The sequence below is a fragment of the Microplitis mediator genome, chromosome 1 (genome assembly GCF_029852145.1).
Source record: "Microplitis mediator isolate UGA2020A chromosome 1, iyMicMedi2.1, whole genome shotgun sequence".
NCBI classification, from domain to species: Eukaryota; Metazoa; Arthropoda; class Insecta; order Hymenoptera; family Braconidae; genus Microplitis; species Microplitis mediator.
The window spans coordinates 22,727,736-22,744,358 of record NC_079969.1 but is presented as its reverse complement, the minus strand read 5'-3'; the positions used below and the strand labels follow the sequence as shown (position 1 = coordinate 22,744,358).

At 31.1% G+C, this 16,623-nt stretch overlaps 3 protein-coding genes and 1 long non-coding RNA gene across 5 annotated transcripts in view; 2 read left to right on the top strand and 2 right to left on the bottom strand.

Annotated features, from left to right (window-relative positions):
• LOC130674076 (uncharacterized) overlaps positions 1-8,514 on the top strand; it is a 34,515-nt gene extending 26,001 nt beyond the window's left edge. Inside the window, exon 3 of the long non-coding RNA XR_008990982.1 lies at positions 7,315-8,514. This is a non-coding gene — a long non-coding RNA (uncharacterized LOC130674076). The remainder of the gene's footprint in view (positions 1-7,314) is intronic.
• On the bottom strand, positions 3,375-6,791 carry LOC130674058 (uncharacterized). Of its 2 annotated transcripts, XM_057479368.1 has the most exons (3): positions 6,335-6,786; positions 4,110-4,545; positions 3,375-4,025 (listed from the first exon to the last, which is right to left on the bottom strand). In XM_057479368.1, the coding sequence occupies exons 1-3, from the start codon at positions 6,371-6,373 to the stop codon at positions 3,484-3,486; spliced, it is 1,017 nt and encodes a 338-aa protein (XP_057335351.1). In that variant the 5' UTR covers positions 6,374-6,786; the 3' UTR covers positions 3,375-3,483. The 2 variants fall into 2 exon arrangements, with proteins under 2 accessions (XP_057335351.1, XP_057335343.1); XM_057479360.1 differs by having other exon boundaries at positions 3,375-4,545; positions 6,335-6,791.
• A 352-nt stretch (positions 8,515-8,866) lies between the features above and the next one.
• Positions 8,867-11,240, top strand: LOC130675519 (uncharacterized). The gene is made up of 4 exons (XM_057481262.1): positions 8,867-9,027; positions 9,137-9,316; positions 10,729-10,846; positions 10,960-11,240. The coding sequence occupies exons 1-4, from the start codon at positions 8,965-8,967 to the stop codon at positions 11,049-11,051; spliced, it is 453 nt and encodes a 150-aa protein (XP_057337245.1). The 5' UTR covers positions 8,867-8,964; the 3' UTR covers positions 11,052-11,240.
• Positions 10,346-15,668, bottom strand: LOC130675507 (uncharacterized). Its single transcript, XM_057481253.1, has 8 exons — positions 15,526-15,668; positions 15,324-15,449; positions 15,031-15,241; positions 14,486-14,958; positions 14,244-14,415; positions 12,651-12,872; positions 12,334-12,563; positions 10,346-12,250 (listed from the first exon to the last, which is right to left on the bottom strand). Exons 1-8 carry the CDS (start codon positions 15,550-15,552, stop codon positions 12,065-12,067), a joined length of 1,647 nt encoding a protein of 548 aa, XP_057337236.1. The 5' UTR covers positions 15,553-15,668; the 3' UTR covers positions 10,346-12,064.
• Positions 15,669-16,623: the final 955 nt, after the last annotated feature.

The window sequence follows — 16,623 nt, the reverse complement described above, 5'->3', positions numbered from 1 at the left end:
ATACACGTCTAGTCACACTTGAATAAAGTTGAGCTTTTACAATTCACCAATAAAAAATCTTATTTTTTTAGTCTTATATTTTTCCTCGCTTTTATTATGCCTCGACTATAGTAACTATTCGTAAGCCTGTCAAATCGTTCACAAGGATTCAAATTTCCGCGTCTGTAGTTTGAACACATAAGTTGCTTTTTTTTTTTTTTTAATATAAATATATAAAAACGAAACAGTTTTTTATATGTCAAATATGTTATTTTAGGGATTAAAATACTTTTAAAAATAAGCACTCGTGTGAAATCCTTTGAAATGTCTTAAAAAAAAAAATTTACTATACGTCAATTTATGCATTAGGGTTATCACTTTTTTATAGGAGGGTGGGTTAAAATAAGGCGCCATTTTTTTGGTCGGTATCCAGGTCAAAACGAGACACCATTTTAGAAACAAAAAAATTTTCTTTGTTCAAAAATGCTTACACTGTAGAAAATGTGTGGAGTGAATACGGATTAAATTCGGAGTGAATGCGGAGCTAAATAAAATCCGTAATCACTCCGAATTCACTCCCAATTTTTTGCAATGTAGTTACAGTTTGTAGAAAAGGATGTGACGTTAATCAACCAGGTAGGGCGGCAAAATATGACGTTGAGGTGAAATGGGCCACTATTAAATTTTTTTTATTCATATTCATTAACCATTTTTAATTACCTTACAAAAAAAAATTCTCGATTAATCAGACATCAAATTCAAACTTTAATTACCATCAAAGCATTCAAATCTAATTAAAACGTTAATTGTTTGTAAGTAACCTGTTTCCATTAACACAAAAAATGCCTGATGTACAAAGTCCCACTAATGGTACTTTTTTAAAAATACTTGATCCAGTTATTGAGGATAAGGGTAAAATAAGTCGAGCCAGTAGATGAGATAAGTATAAAGATAAAAATAAAAAATAAAGTGTAAGTAGAAACAATAAAGAAGGTAGAGCGGGTGAGGAACTGGTTTCAAACGTTAGTGAATAGAAGGGTAGATAATTAGACAAGTTACCATCTCACCCTTATTTATAAGCTTTATATACTCTGTCTTACTTTCTCTTAAACTATTTCCATCTCTATGTTTTCATTATACTAGTTTCCTCCTTAATTAAATATAAGCACCAGTTCACCTAACCTCTTGAACCTGTTCTAACTGACAACCCACACTAGATATTTGTCTATACACATTTATACACACAGCAGAATTATCATAGAGTGTATACCGTAGATACCAAACATATGCTGATTTTGGTTGGTTTTCTATCTATTACCATGCGATAATTATAACAACACCATACAATGCTTAAATTGAATACACGTGAAACCACGTCAGCATCCTTCAACAAAATATAGCTAACTACTCTACAAAATAACCGAATCTCATGCATCTGCAGAAAGAGACTGCATATATAGGGGAGCGAATGTTGAAGAGAGATTTGTAATGACGTGTGAGAGAGAGAGAAAGCAACAGTACGCGTTTATTTGCATTAGAACGTATTAAACGATCGCATTACCATTGAGTAAAGGCGAACGATCGAATTAACGATCACTCACATGCGCGAGCGTGAAACAAGCATTGAATATTCCCGCGTTGTTTGTTCAACAACGTGCCATCCATGGTGTTGTATTTCATCAACCCGACATATACTACTCTGTTCTGTACTGTTCTGTTCATACGTTTCTCAATGCAATGGTAATACTGTTAATACTACTGTCCGTATACCGTACGCCTATAAATTTTCGAGTATTGTCAAACAAAATAACCAACTCTGATGAACTGATACTGGGTTAAAGGGAAGCTTGAATATTGTATGTAATTGTTTACTGAATTATGTAACGGACGAATATTGATGAGTGAAATTATGATATGATATAAATATACTTTTATTTCAATAAAGTTTAACTATACACTGAAAACACGATCTATTTGAGCCAAAGATATCGTATATTTGGATAAGGCCAAATAATTTTTTTATTGTGAGAAAGATATAATAGGGTAGAGGTACCGTTTTTGGGCATCTTAGGGCCAGTTTTGTACACTTGGAAAATTTTAATATAACACCGTGCCAAGCCTGGTTGCCAGTCGTGACCCATGCTTCGTTGCCAGACCTGGCTCATAAATCGACGAAACAAATAAATTTAATTTTAAAAAAATTTTATTATTATTAACTCAGTAGAGTTCATGATCATTAACGTTTAAACTATCCAAAGGAAGTGAATGATGTGAAAAAAACTCGGTGAAAATTCTTCTTGGCTCTGGGCGCGAACTGCCGTCCTTCTGATTGCTGGGCCTGAACGATTCCGCGCGTTTTCATCCCCCGACAAAATATCCCCGACAAAATATCCTCGAGAAAATATCCTACCGACAAATTATTCCCCGACAATAGATCACCCGACAAAATATCCTATCAGCAAAATTTCTCTTTTTTATTTAAATGTTTTATTTGTACTATCCACAACTAATTTGGGTGCTTGTTTTTCAGAAAAACTGTGGGAATTTATAAATAAATAATAACTACCTATTTAGAGTGCTAGTTTTTCAGGAAAATTGTGGAAATTATATCGAAAGATATTTTGTCAGGGATATTATGTCCGGAGATATTTTGTCGGGGGATATTTTGTCCGTAGGATGTTTCGTCGGGGATATTTTGTCGGGGGTGTTTTGTCGGGGGATGAAAACGCGCATTACCGCCTGAACGATAGCTATTAGACGAACCTAATGTTGAACTGATACATTTATATGATCTACTTATCAAACCATAGGTATAGCCAAGCTTGGGTAATCCTACCTGACCCAAGTCTGGCTTGCCATTGGACGACCAAGGCTAGGTTACTCAGTCCTGGCCCAAAGTCGGGTAATGATTGGGATCGCCAGGATTGAGTACCCAATCTTGAGCCAAGCATGGGCCAATATAGGTGTGCCAAAGCTAGGTTTCACAGTGCTGGGCCAAGTAGGGCCCCTTCGTTTAACTCTGACAGCTCCTGCATGGGATGACGTAATAGATTTTTAAAATGTATGCAAGGATACTTTTGTTACACTATTATGATGACAATTTTATTTTATACTTTTTCATTGATTAAAATGAAGTATTAAATATCCAAAAATGGACCAGTGGCAACAAATGCTACTTCTACTCTATATTTGATCAATTTAATTGCGCGAAATAAGTGATCTATTTGTGGTAAAAAAATGATCCAATTGCTGAAAATATTTGTCATTAATTAAGAAATATTTTTAAAAATCTACAAATAAATTGATTTATTGGGACAAGTATTCCTTTTTTTCAGTGTAATTATAAGACTTTTAATATCAATTAGATTTTTATTTATAACAATGAAATAAAACTCATGACAATTTATATATTTTACAATACTTTTTATAAATGAATATGAGTAATAAAATTTTAGGATGATTGGTTGTTAAATTTAACGATCAATTTTTTTTTTAAATTTTCTGTTATTTGAAATCGTTTGTGTCATTGGCCATTAATTCGGAATAAATTGGAAACAATATTATAGGACGTTTATCTTGATTTAATTGATTGTAAGATAAAAATTTTTCGACAATAGGTCGATGACTATAAATAGAATCTAGTACTTTTTTAACGTATTGTCGATAGGGTGATGGGGGTTTGCGGACAGTTAAATGTGATTGGCTAAGTTTTACAGCATTATTAATAAATTGGTAGTCGATGTCATTGTAAATATCTGATTTTTCTGATGAATTCATTGATAAAATATGAATTACATGTTTGTTACCTAATTGATCAGTACCCAAAATTAGTTGATGAGTAGGTGAAGTATCAGTTAAATTTTTAATGTCATCTTTTAAGGTTAGAGAAGACGCTGCTGTTGAATTATCAACCGATACAAATTCTTCTGTTCGATTTATATTTTTATTGAGCTCATCATTGTCTCCAGTTTGATCTCTTTGCATCCTACGCCAAGATCGACTAAATCTTGTTCGGTCAATATGAGTTTCTTCTGTAACTGTTAGCTCTAAATTTGATGATTTAGTTGATGATTTTATATCATAAGGAATGTTAATATTTTCAAAACCAAAGTTTAAAAAAGTAGTACTACCTCTTTGTGGTACGACAGTCAATAGAAGGTCAAATCCGTACAAGTCAGAAGATGTATTATTGCGTTTAACTTTTTTTAGTGTCCATTTTACCAGTGAGTCTTTTTGGTTTAAACAAAGCTTACAATTTTGACATCCTTCTTGGCACAAGATCCACCGGCCATCTGGAAGATGATAAACATCTCCACTAGATAGTAATGCATTGTCTTCATTAGGTAATGTTAACAGGGGTCCACCGTAAAATGGAGCTTCAAACAACTTCTTGTACAGAATACTGTTAGATTGAGGTAGTGAAGATATTGTCTTGAATACAAACTCGCGGAGAATATATTCCCAGTATGGAGATTCATTAAATGGCAGCTGACTTGTTTCAGCAGCTCGACTACTACGCAATTTCGTTGGCGATGCCTCTATTGAAATATAAATCAATACTAAATACTGAAAATAATAATTTAATAGGTCAATAAAAAATGTACCTGGAGGTCGAAACGTTTTTCGCGCAATGAAAAAAAAATGGAAAGTAAAAAATCTACGATGACTAGATTTCTGAAATGTTTCGCACATAGATCCTGGTATGTCAGCCAAAAATCTTAGGCCACCCCCGATCTCCGGAGCCCTTACACAGTCAAATTGGGTACACGGAAATAAATTTTCTTTAAAAATTACCGTTAAATTCACTGTAATCGTGGGACGCAATGCGGCGCTTTTATTTATTACCATTTTTGAAATAAAAATTACGAAAAAATTTATTTATTTGGCGGTAGACTTCATAAAATTTACCGAAAACCGAATCAAATTTACAGTAGACTACAGTAAAATTTGTTGAAAAAAAGTTAAAAATTATCTCACTTACCGACAAATGATTAGGTCGTGTCATTCGTCCCACGATTGCAGTGAATTTAACGGTAATTTTTAAAGAAAATTTTTTTCCGTGTACACTGAGAGAAAAAACTGGTTTTCTGAACTATGAAAAACATAGTTCAATGAAGCCTCCACTATTACCCTTAGTTTAGATAACTAATATATAGTTGTAAAATGTACGATGATATCATAGTTGTTTTAACTGTGTTATAGTTCAATGAACAATGACAATAGCGAACGTAACTAAGTAAAAAATGGTATTCTTATTACAAAAAAATAATGAAGAAAAACCCTTAATTATATTCGTCAACAACTTAAATGATGCTAAGTTAATAAAATTACAATCGTACATGGAAAGAAAATTATGGAAACTGTTCCCATAATTTTGTGAAATTTTTTCCTATATTATCATAGGAATTACAACCATAAATTATGGTAGCAGTTCTTATAATTATAGGAATGTTTCCCATAAATTATGGTAGCAGTTCCTATAATTATAGGAATGTTTCTTATAATTATAGGAATAGTTCCTATAATTATGGGAATGATACCCATAACGTTATGGGAACGGTTCCTCTAATTATAGGAATGGTTCCTATAATTTATAGGAATACTTTCTATAATATTATGGAAATCATTCCTATAATATATAGGAACTATTCCTATAAACTATAGGAATCATTTCCATAAATTATAGGAACCATTCCCATAACATTATAGGAACTATTCCTATACCATTATGGGAACTATTCCCATAATATTATAGGAATAGTTCCCATAATATTATGGGAATGGTTCCCATATTGGTATAGGATCTATTCCCCTACCATTATGGGAATGGTTCCCATAATGGTATGAGAACTATTCTCATACTATTATGGGAACTATTCCCATAAATTATAGGAACGATCCCTATAATAGTATAGGTACTATTCCCATACCATTATGGGAACCATTCCCATAATGCATAGCAAAACTTCCCATAATTTTCTTTCCGTCTACAATTGCTGAAATATTTGTGATTCTGCTGAAGTATAAGTTCTGAGAAATAATCTTAAATAGTTACCACAACAAAACAAAAAATGTTACTAATGCTTAGTTAAAACTATTACTTTCAAATAGTTTCGGGCACTATGATATAGTTCAAGAAACTAGAAATATTAGTTAAGATGACTATTTTTTCATTTTCATCCCTATCTTGTTACCACAACCATGCACTTTTCTCTCAGTGTAATCTTTTTTTTCGTTGCGTGAAAAATGTTCTGATCTTCAGGTACGTAATAAAAAGTACAACGATCGATTTCATTAAAAAATAAAAAACGTTTAGTTGAATAATGACATCGTTAAATTAATCGAATGTACTTACGGTGATTATAAAAAATAAAAATGTAGATATAAAATGCATAACGCTTAAATGGCTATGCTACTATATTGGTGAGAGATGTTTTATCAAAGCACTGTGAAACTATTCTTGCACGCTTCGACTGACAAATGATTAAAACATGGCTGGATATAGAAACAAGGTAGCTTTGCACACAGGCTTGAAATACGACACTTGTCATAGCTATCAAAGATAATATCATTACTGGATGCGTTAAAAAATGTCAACATTACTCATCAATCAATATTATCAGATTGTCTCAAATTTCAAATTCAATTAATGAGATAGCTCTGTGTTACAATACAGCGATTGTAAATAATTTTTTTTTATAGACAATGGAATTATTATCTTAATTTTTCATTGAAAATTATTAATTTGTTTAAATAACATATTAATCCACACTAATTAAACTATTTAAGGATGTTTGAGCACGGTAGCGAAGTGGGGATAGTCAGTGGCTGAGGTGTGGTAAAGGCGAAGTCACTTGATATTTAACGATTTACTGTAATTATTTAGGGTAGAGTAATAAACGAACTTCGTTTTGTTTTCATTATCACGTTTTATTTGTTCGACTCGACATACATTTTTATTTCGGTAGTCTCTTATTTCTAAAACTGAAAAATACGAAAAAGTGTAAATATGTATTAAAATTTTTCTTGTTATCTCTTTTTCTTTTTTAAATGTTTATTATTATTAGGCCTCGAGCAATCCCATATCCGGCCAACTGAGTCGAATTCAAATTCAAATCCAAATCGAATTCATTCTTAATCTAGATCAAATTCAAAGGTCGGCGACGGACGAACCTCAGAACGGAAAGACCTCACACTTTGTGTGTCAAAAATTATTTCGGCCCCACTGGGAATCGAACCCACGCCCGACTAGTGATCAAGTTCGAGAACTTGCCATCTCTTATATCTTTAATACTTGTACAGCCATCTTACTTAGAGAACTATAACTTATTTCAGATTCAGTTAAATTTATTTATATGTTGAAGTGATGGACAGTGGGTCTCTATTGTATCTTAGTAACCCTGATCGGCAAGCTAGCGACAGCCTACTGCTGCAATTTATCGCCAAGTTGAACGCAAAAATTGGCATTTCTCAGAAATTTGGTGGTAAAAATTGACATCCTATTAGTTGACGGCGAGTTGCCTTCAATTTTCCCAGAAAGTTGGTGACAGGTTGAGGCAGTAGATTGTCGCCAACTTCCATGGAAAATTGGCAACAACTTGTAGTCAACAATTATAAAGGCTGAAGTTGTCGTCAACTTGATCGCAACTAATAGACATCAACTTCCTGACCATGTCTTGCTATCAGCGAACGTTCGTATCTGAATATATCAATCGTAGGCTGCTAATTTTTCAACTGGCGGCTATCACAACCTTATCAAAGCATGATTTCTTTTTTACCGCCAGAAGATCGGCACTGAGTGAGCAGAGTAATTGGAATATTTTTCTACCAAATTATAAAGATATGCAAAATTATTTACCATCTTATTGGTACATTTTTCTGCTTGAAAAACAAGTCTAAAAAAATCTCTAATAAAAAAAAAATGATCATCTATGGAAAGTTTTTCCGAATCCATTAACATAATCCACAGTCGTATGCTACCTTAAGGGATGACATGCAGCATTCTTTTAAATTTTATAATACTCTATAAAAAATTATTGATTACTTACAAAATTAGATTTAATTAGATTTTCGATGCGTTAAATTTGAATTTGATATTTTATTTTTTTATATAGTAGAATAACTCAACTCAAATTACCTTACATGAATATAAAGTTAGCGCTGATTATATAATCAATTAGCGATGCGAGATAAGGTCTGTGACGTTCATTAAATTAAAAAAATAAATATAACATTTTAATGTCAAAATTAAGATTCTTTATACAGCCAATCTTAATAAATTTAATCAAAATATATATATACTTATCTCGAATATAAGAAAACGTAAATTTTAAAGACTTATCTCATAAATCATAAAAATTAGACGGTGTAGTAAAGTCAGATAATTTATAAATGGACAAATTATATATGGATTAATATATATATACATACCAATGGAAGATTTTTGCCTTTAGAAAAGTTGTAATAATTCAACAGTCTAAATTGGATAAAATTTCAGTATTCAAGACTGAGCAGTTAAGAATTCAATTAACGATATATGAGATGAAATTTAAATATAAATAAATTTAAATGTGAAATCAAAATATTCAAATATTTGATGATAAATTAATAATTACTGTGGCTTAAAAAAAAAAGACTTAAAAGTGTTAAACTTTTCATACAAGTCTTTGTTTAATTTTATTAATATTTTTTTTTAGTACCAATTATAAAGAATTATAAGACTATTTAATTTATAATTCTCATTGAACAAGAGTTAAGTCCAACATTAGTGAATAATTTAACATGGATTAGATAATTTATCAGAGTCTCGTGTAATCTTTTTGTTCAAATTTATTTAGTAGCCATAAAGATAAAATTTGACGTACTTATACTGTTTTGCGTTGATCTATTACTAACATGTGAAATTATAAAAGAGAAATTTTTTTGTGCTCAGCATAAGTAATTGAAGCTATTGCCGGTAAAGTTAAGTTTAGAATTCAAATTGCAATGAATAAGGCGTATTATTTATTAACTTTTATTCTTGTAGCTTCGGCAATCATCACCGAAGTGGTAAGTGACATTAAAATATATATAATATTATAAATATGATAAATAATAGTAATTTTTATTTTAATTTAGTGAAAATCACTTTAGTCAATAAAATTTGAATTTTTTTTAGAAATCTCACCCTCATCAAAAATTTACTATACCTGAAACAGAACGAATCTGTGCAAGCCATTATGGTATTAATATAACATTGAGCGAATATATATTAAATGGCACTAAAAATATAAAAGAAGCTATAGGAAAAGATATATTACCTTGTGCTATAGGGTGTTACATGAAAGGATATGGAATAGTAATACAATTATTATCATATATATAATACATGGAAAGAAAATTATGGAAACGGTTCTCATAATTCTATAAAATTTTTTCCTATACCAACATAGGAATTGTGACCATAAATTATGGGCACAATTTCTGTACCGTTTAGGGCTTCACTCGAGCCGAGACAAGACAAGATTGGGAAAGTCTTGTCTTGATCTCGAAAGCTTTGATCTCGTCTTGATCTTGACTTCAAAATGTAAGTCTTGCATCGATCTCGAAAAATAAGTTATTAATAATATTGTCTTGTCAAGATCTCGTCTTGGACTTGAATAACCTGAAATTTTCTTAATATCAGTCATAATACAACACACAGTTGAGTATTTTTTTTTTCAATAAAGGAAAAACTTATTATTTTTTAAATCTTATATAAATATACTTGATCGCTTCAAGTATCTCTAAAATGTTTTAACTTTTTGACCTAATAAACATTATTATAATTAGTTAATAATCTTTCTTAAAACATGGAGTCTTATTACGAGTAATTCTCATATACTTATACTTATTTTTTTATGTCTTGTCAAGACTTACCGAGATGTTTTTAATGATATTGGTCTTGGTCTTGAATTGCGATCTATAATATCGTCTTGGTCGAGTCTTGACAAATCGAGACGAGGTCAAGACAAGACCAATACAATCTTGATCTTGAGTGAAGCCCTAGTACCGTTATGGGAACTATTCCCTCAATGCATAGCAAAAGTTCCCATAAATTTCTTTCCGTGTAGTATATTACACACCAAGGAAGAAAAATAGGACATTTCGACCCGCGTGTATAAGAAACATGCGGATTGGGGCGTCTTGAGTCGAAAAATTTGATCTAATTTTAATCTAACTAGGCTATATTTGGATTGATGGGTCTGTTTTTGAACTAGTGAATCTGGCTTTAAAATTTTATAAAAATTTTGTAAAAATCTTACGATGATCAAAAACGGGCTAAAAAAATAATAAACAGAAAAAGTCTGATTTTAGTCTGGATAATAACAAAAGAAGGCAAAATATTATGAGAAAAAAGTAGGATTTCAATCTAGAGACGTTCACATATTAAATAAATACAAATAAAAAATAAAAATGATTACAAATTTTTATTTTATTTAAAACAGATCAATTTTTTCGACCCGGACTACCTTCTTCCGTGGCCTGTATACAATTTTTCATCAGATCTGTACCTGAAAGCTTAAATTTTTGCCTGTTTGTGGGAAGAATGGCGCATGCGCTAATTTTTATCATTTGTTCTCTCATAAAAGAAATGAAAGATTTTCTTCCCTCTAAACAATACAAGAATTTAAACTTTTCGTGCAGATATAGTGGAAAATAGTTCAAGTATAGATAAAAAAAATCAGTAAGTACTATATAAAATCGATCTAAATTATATTTATTTAATAGATTACTCCTGCGGGTTATTTTGATGCCAAAACTTTCTTATTTTTACTACCCCACATGTCCAGGGACTTACACTTAGACGATGATACAGTAAATTCTGTTAAAAATTGCGATGATATAAGTAAGAAAATATAAAAGTCTATTATAAATACAAGTGTTTATGAAAATTTTATATAAGCTCGAAATTACGTGGATGAGATACCTAAATAATTATGAATGTTATTTTCTTTGCAGAAGGCCATTGTGTTTGTGACACAGCTCAAAACATTGTAAAATGTATGCCACCCGTATTGAGAGAATATTTTCAGAAAAAGCAGTGGTTGTAATTTTAAATAATATTAATTGTTTTAATATACAATGATAAATTTATAAAATGCTGACAAAGTAATATGATTTTATAAATTTTTGATTTTTTAAATATTTTGTATGAAAACGAAAGATAATATTAGAATTTTAAGCTATACTTGTATGCAAAAAAAAAAAATTATCATAATAAAAAAAAAGTATAACTATTATGTGGTGGCTGTAAATTTTTAAGTTACTCTAGCGTTTATAAATTCATTTATTACGACTAGAGTTAATTTATTTCTATCCGAAGCTATGCGTTCTCAAAAATAATCGTAAATAGTATATTACACACCCAGGGCAGTAAAGTAAGAAATGTCTCAGATCACATGTAATTGTTGGCCGAGGCGAAGCCGACACAAACATGTGATCTGATACATTTCTTACTTTACTGCCCTAGGTGTGTAATATACTATAGGAATCGCTTGTTTTTTAATTATTTTTCTGCCCTCCGGCCGGAAAGTAGCAACTTTCGGGCCGCTGCCCTGAACGAAGTTGCAACTTTCCGGCTTCGTCGAGCAGAAAAATAGTATACGCACCTTGGCCAGTAAAAAAGAAAGCCTCAGACCACATGTTTGTAAGCCTCGGCTTCGCCTCGGCTAACAATTACATGTGCTCTGAGACTTTTCTTATTTTACTGGCCTAGGTATGTAATATACTATTAGATTTTTTTAATTTTCATAGCTCAATGCAAACCATAACTTTCTGAGAGCTCTAAAAGCTAAAAAAGCCGACGTCCTACAAAATATCTTTAAAAAGTCGTAGCGCCAAAAAAATTATTGTTTTTATTTTAACAACAGTAAATGAATATTTTATATAAATTCACGTGTCAATTTTAGTAAAAAATGTTAGAGACTGAATATATAACAGCGTCAAAGAAAAAAAAAAACGAAAATAATTTCCAGGCTTTTCAGTTTGTTTGAAAACAACTGTAATAGTTTAAAATCACTTCGAAATAATGAATTTAGGGTACTCCATTACACCCGAGCGTCTTTTAGCTATAACAGCTCTTCGATTCTTCAGCCAAAGCTAAAGCATTCGCAATAACGCGAAGTTTTTTCCTATCTATTTTTTTAGAACTTGTATAAGGCATTTTTTCCAAAAAACAAATGTCAACTTTAAGTTTTAATCTATCGAACAGTTTCTTCTCTAAAGCTTCATCAATTTCGGCCTCAGTAACCTGAAACAAAGCCCACTCATCAGTAAATTAAGAAACAAAACAATGTATTCAATTGTATGATATGAACATTTAGTGAAACTGACTTGCATTCCGAAAACTTTAGTGATAAATGCAATCGGAAGTTCATTATATTCGAAGCTTGGTTTAGCGACTACGGCTACTTCTGCGACTCCCGGTAGATCTTGAACGACACTTTCGATGATTACCGGTGGTATGTAATGAAGGTAATTTCTTATCAATTCTTTTATTCTATCGACAATGAAGAAATTACCATCTATGTCATAATATCCCAAATCTCCAGTGTGATACCATCCTAAAACAAACATCAAAATTATCGAAACATAAAGAAGATTCGATTTGGGATAGTTATTAATTTGATCAACAATTGTGTACAATTTACCCTCTGAATCAATAGTTTCTTCAGTGACTGTTAGATTATTCCAATAACGAGTTATTAACATTGGAGTTCGGCAGTACAGCTCTCCATTTTCGTTTGGTCCAAGAATTTTTCCACTGTCTGGATCGACTACTTTTACTTCTGTATTGAAAAATACTTTCCCACATGAAGTTACTTTATCAGAAGTAACTTTTCCTACTATCACTGGTCCGAATTCAGTCCCGCCTATTTTTTTATCATCCAGGAAAAAAAATGTATGCAAGCAGATACAATCATATCTAATTATATCAAGATATAATTATAAATAACCATCCCGGGTCACAATACCTAACCTCATCGAACCCAAGTAAGCCTCAATCCAGCCTCACTGAGTAAAAAAAGCATTTTGAGCCTCAAATGATGTTCAAAAAGCATCAATGAGCCTCAAATGTTGATCAAGGAGCCTCAAATAATACTAATCGAATTTAAATTAGGGGAGGGTGGGGCAGAGCGGCCCCCCTAAGCCAATTATTATTTTTTGTGGCTTTCAAGCATAATATCACTTTTTTTTTGTCCTATTTCGAACAAATTTATGGACATTTTGCCAAAATTCTGAAAAAAAAATTTTTTTTTTGTGGAGCAGAGCGGCCCCTCTCCAAAAAGTAATAAAAAAATTTTTTTTTTCGTTTAAATTGTTTTCATCATTAAGAATGTATTTCTTTCTCTTGACAACTATTTTTGGTTTTATATTACTCGAAAAAAATTTTTTAAAGTGTAATAAATCGTTCACTCTCGATTACCTTAATTAATAATTGTTATTTAATAAAAAAAACATCAATTCTATAGTTTTACTTTATTTCAAAAATTTATCAACTAAAAAAAAAAATTGAATTTTTATAAATTGTTAGTGACCAAATTTGCCTCTTACATAGAGAAACGGCCGAAAAATATGAAAAAATAATTTTTTCGGAAGTTTCGGCTGGTCCATTTTGCCCCAGGTGTTATGCGTAGAGCTAGAAATGTGGAATTATAATAATTTTTTTTTAATTTGACGATAAAAATATGAAAAAATCACTTTTTCAAAATTTTGGGCTTGTCCATTTTGCCCCAAATGTCATGCGTAGGGGTAAAAATGCGCAAACATATCGGATTTATAGTAATTAGTCGAAAAAAAAAAAATTTTTTTTTTGATCAAAATTTTAGGGGGGCCGCTCTGCCCCACCCTCCCCTACATAGCCGAGTAGTAGGTTTATTTGAGGCTCATCGGGGCTTCTTTAGGATCTTTGAGAATCATTTGAGGCTCAAAATGCTTTTTTTACTCAGTGAGGCTGGATTGAAGCTAGATATTTCGACCCGGGCATTCAGATATAATTATGTATATATAATTTTTCCCGAGTATTTAATTGAAAAAATATAATTTATTATATTACAGTAGAATCTCTCTAATTTTTAGACTCTATAACTTTGAATTCTCACAAATTTCTTACAAAAATAGTAGAATTGTATAGGTCTACTGCTAGACATTCTGTCATTTTGATTCCATCGCTATCAAAGTTAGAGAGCTTCCACTGTATTGTGACAAAATAGAAAGCTGAGAAATAAAAAAATAATAAATACCATAACGAACATAAATATCTGCGTTTTTAAATAAACTATGAAAAGATTCAATGACCTCTTTATGAGTGGCTGCGCCACTATAGGTTACCCTCTCGACTAATGAAACATCATATTTGCATTTTATTTTACTTAACCTATTAACTGCTGGTGTTCCTATCCATATGTGGGTTACCTGCAGCAAAATCATTTTCGCTTAAGTTTCCCATTCCGTCATAAATTTTTTAAAATAATAAACTAATAACCTTATATTTTTCTGCTAACCAACAAATTTCTTCGTCTTTTAAATTATGCGAAACAATCATAGTAGCTCTGCATAAAATTGACCGGAAGACTGTCGATAATGCAGATATCCAACAGATTCCGTATAACCCGAGGAATATTTTCGATGCAGATTTAGTCGTGTAATGACTTATCATATTAGCAAATGATTGGTAAGAATGTAAGGCTTCCTTTGGAAAGCTTGTCGTTCCGGAAGTACACATTATTAACGCTGGTTCATCAGCTTCTATTTTAGTGCATTCGAATTTGATAACCTCATCATCATTTACAGCTTGCAAAATGTCTTTGAAAGATAGTAACCCAGTTTTTTCTCCAAAAATAACTACAGGAAATGAATAATCAATTTTATTCATTGCCTTGATGATTATTTCCGCATTGTCTTCGTCAACAAATAAGACTTTTGGCTTTGTTGTGTTTATAAAATACGCCACCAGTTCTATGGAATCAACATAACATGAGTTAAATCTCAGTCATTACTTTTACAGTCATTATATTTTAAGATCAATACCTTGATCTAAGTAAGTATGCCACCAAGGATTGAAAATAGCTCCTAAATAGAAAGAAGCAAAAAGCGGCATACAAACGTCCGAATGATTTTTTGAACACAGACCAACGACATCTCCACGACTTATGCCCTGTTTTTTTAGCCATACTGCGCACTTTATACTTCTCATGCCCATACAATTGTACGTATCTTTTTTTCCGGTTGCACTATCAATCTGAACCATCAACACAATTGCAATATTTTAAAAATAAAATTATAAATCGTATTTACAATCTAGTTTTATTCAAATAAAATACCTGTCCTACGAAAGCTGGATATTTTTTAAATTGACTGTAAACTCTTTCTCCTATTCTAAAGTATCCCTCAGGTAAATTAATTTTCGGTCCTTTCCAAACTCCATTTTCGTAAACAGGTCTCGCAATCTTTTTTATTATTAAACATTTTTTAAAAAATATTTTAGTTTACTACTGTAGTATCTAAATACTGTTAACAACTCACCTCTTGTGCACTTTGTTTCACGGCCATATTCGTCGCTTTAAAATTTATCAACAGTTTTAATTAGACGATGATGTTCCTCCTAACTAGCTATTTGGAATAACTTGTAATTAGACAGAAGTCACAGGCTACAATAGAATAACCTTGATTCTTACGTCCTCAAGCATTAAATTGTTGTTTTACTTCCCCTCTGTTTGTATGTATTTCAATGACAAAATTCTATTGGTTGTCATTATCAGTATTCCTCTCGAATTACTAATCAGTTATAATTGGTAATTCATAAATTAAATTAATTAATTATTGGTAATACCTTATATTAACTAAATTGATTATTTCAATGATAAAAAAAACTTAATGAAATTTGAAATATAATTTACGATAGCTGAGAATAGATAGATAAAAGCAAATCATATTTTTTTCAAATTTTGAAACAAAATACTTTATTTTTTTTCCGGACAATTAGATTTAGTAACAACCAGATAAGCGCGAAATAACGCCTCAATTTTAGATTTGTTTGGAGATTTTTTTTTTGTATTTTTTTTACAGGATCTATAGATAGTAACTTTGAACTGCGACATAACAATAAAACTGTTTGTGAATGTCCATTTAAATTCGGTTATATGATAATTTGAATACAAATTAGGTCAGTTATTAAAAATATGAATTTTTTCGCGCTATTTTTAAATAACTTGAAACTTCAATCAGAGTCGAATATATTTAATGAGTACATTAATATATAAAATTATTTTTTTATTTTTGACGATCATTTTAAATTATATACCAATCAAAAATTTGTTGGCATCAATAAACGGATCTGTCTCAAAATTAAATCAGATCTAAGATTCAAGATTTAATGTCGTATCAGAATCGGTTTCCCGATGAAAAAAGATTTTATACAATTGTATAAAATCTTTTTTCATCGGGTTATTTATTCACTGATAGAAAATTTATATTGACTCAAGAAATATTTTCTTGAGCCAAGAATTTATTTCTGAAGAAAAGCAATTGTCTTGCTTCAAGAAATTCTTGTCTTGATTTAGATTTTCTGGGCTCTATAGATTTTGTATCTTCGATGGATAACTCTCGTGTCTTGACCCGAAA

Bases quoted from the DNA above. Each gene is read 5' to 3' on its own strand.
- LOC130674058 (XM_057479360.1), bottom strand. From the start codon at position 6,373: ATGCATTTTATATCTACATTTTTATTTTTTATAATCACC. The intron at 4,546-6,334 runs GTAAGTACATTC...TATTATTTTCAG, and splicing joins TTTTATTTTTTATAATCACC to TATTTAGTATTGATTTATAT.
- LOC130675519 (XM_057481262.1), top strand. From the start codon at position 8,965: ATGAATAAGGCGTATTATTTATTAACTTTTATTCTTGTAGCTTCGGCA. The intron at 9,317-10,728 runs GTAATACAATTA...TTTATTTAATAG, and splicing joins ACATGAAAGGATATGGAATA to ATTACTCCTGCGGGTTATTT. The intron at 10,847-10,959 runs GTAAGAAAATAT...TTTTCTTTGCAG, and splicing joins TAAAAATTGCGATGATATAA to AAGGCCATTGTGTTTGTGAC.
- LOC130675507 (XM_057481253.1), bottom strand. From the start codon at position 15,552: ATGGCCGTGAAACAAAGTGCACAAGAG. The intron at 15,450-15,525 runs GTGAGTTGTTAA...ATAATAAAAAAG, and splicing joins TGAAACAAAGTGCACAAGAG to ATTGCGAGACCTGTTTACGA. The intron at 14,959-15,030 runs GTATTGATCTTA...TTGATTCCATAG, and splicing joins GCATACTTACTTAGATCAAG to AACTGGTGGCGTATTTTATA.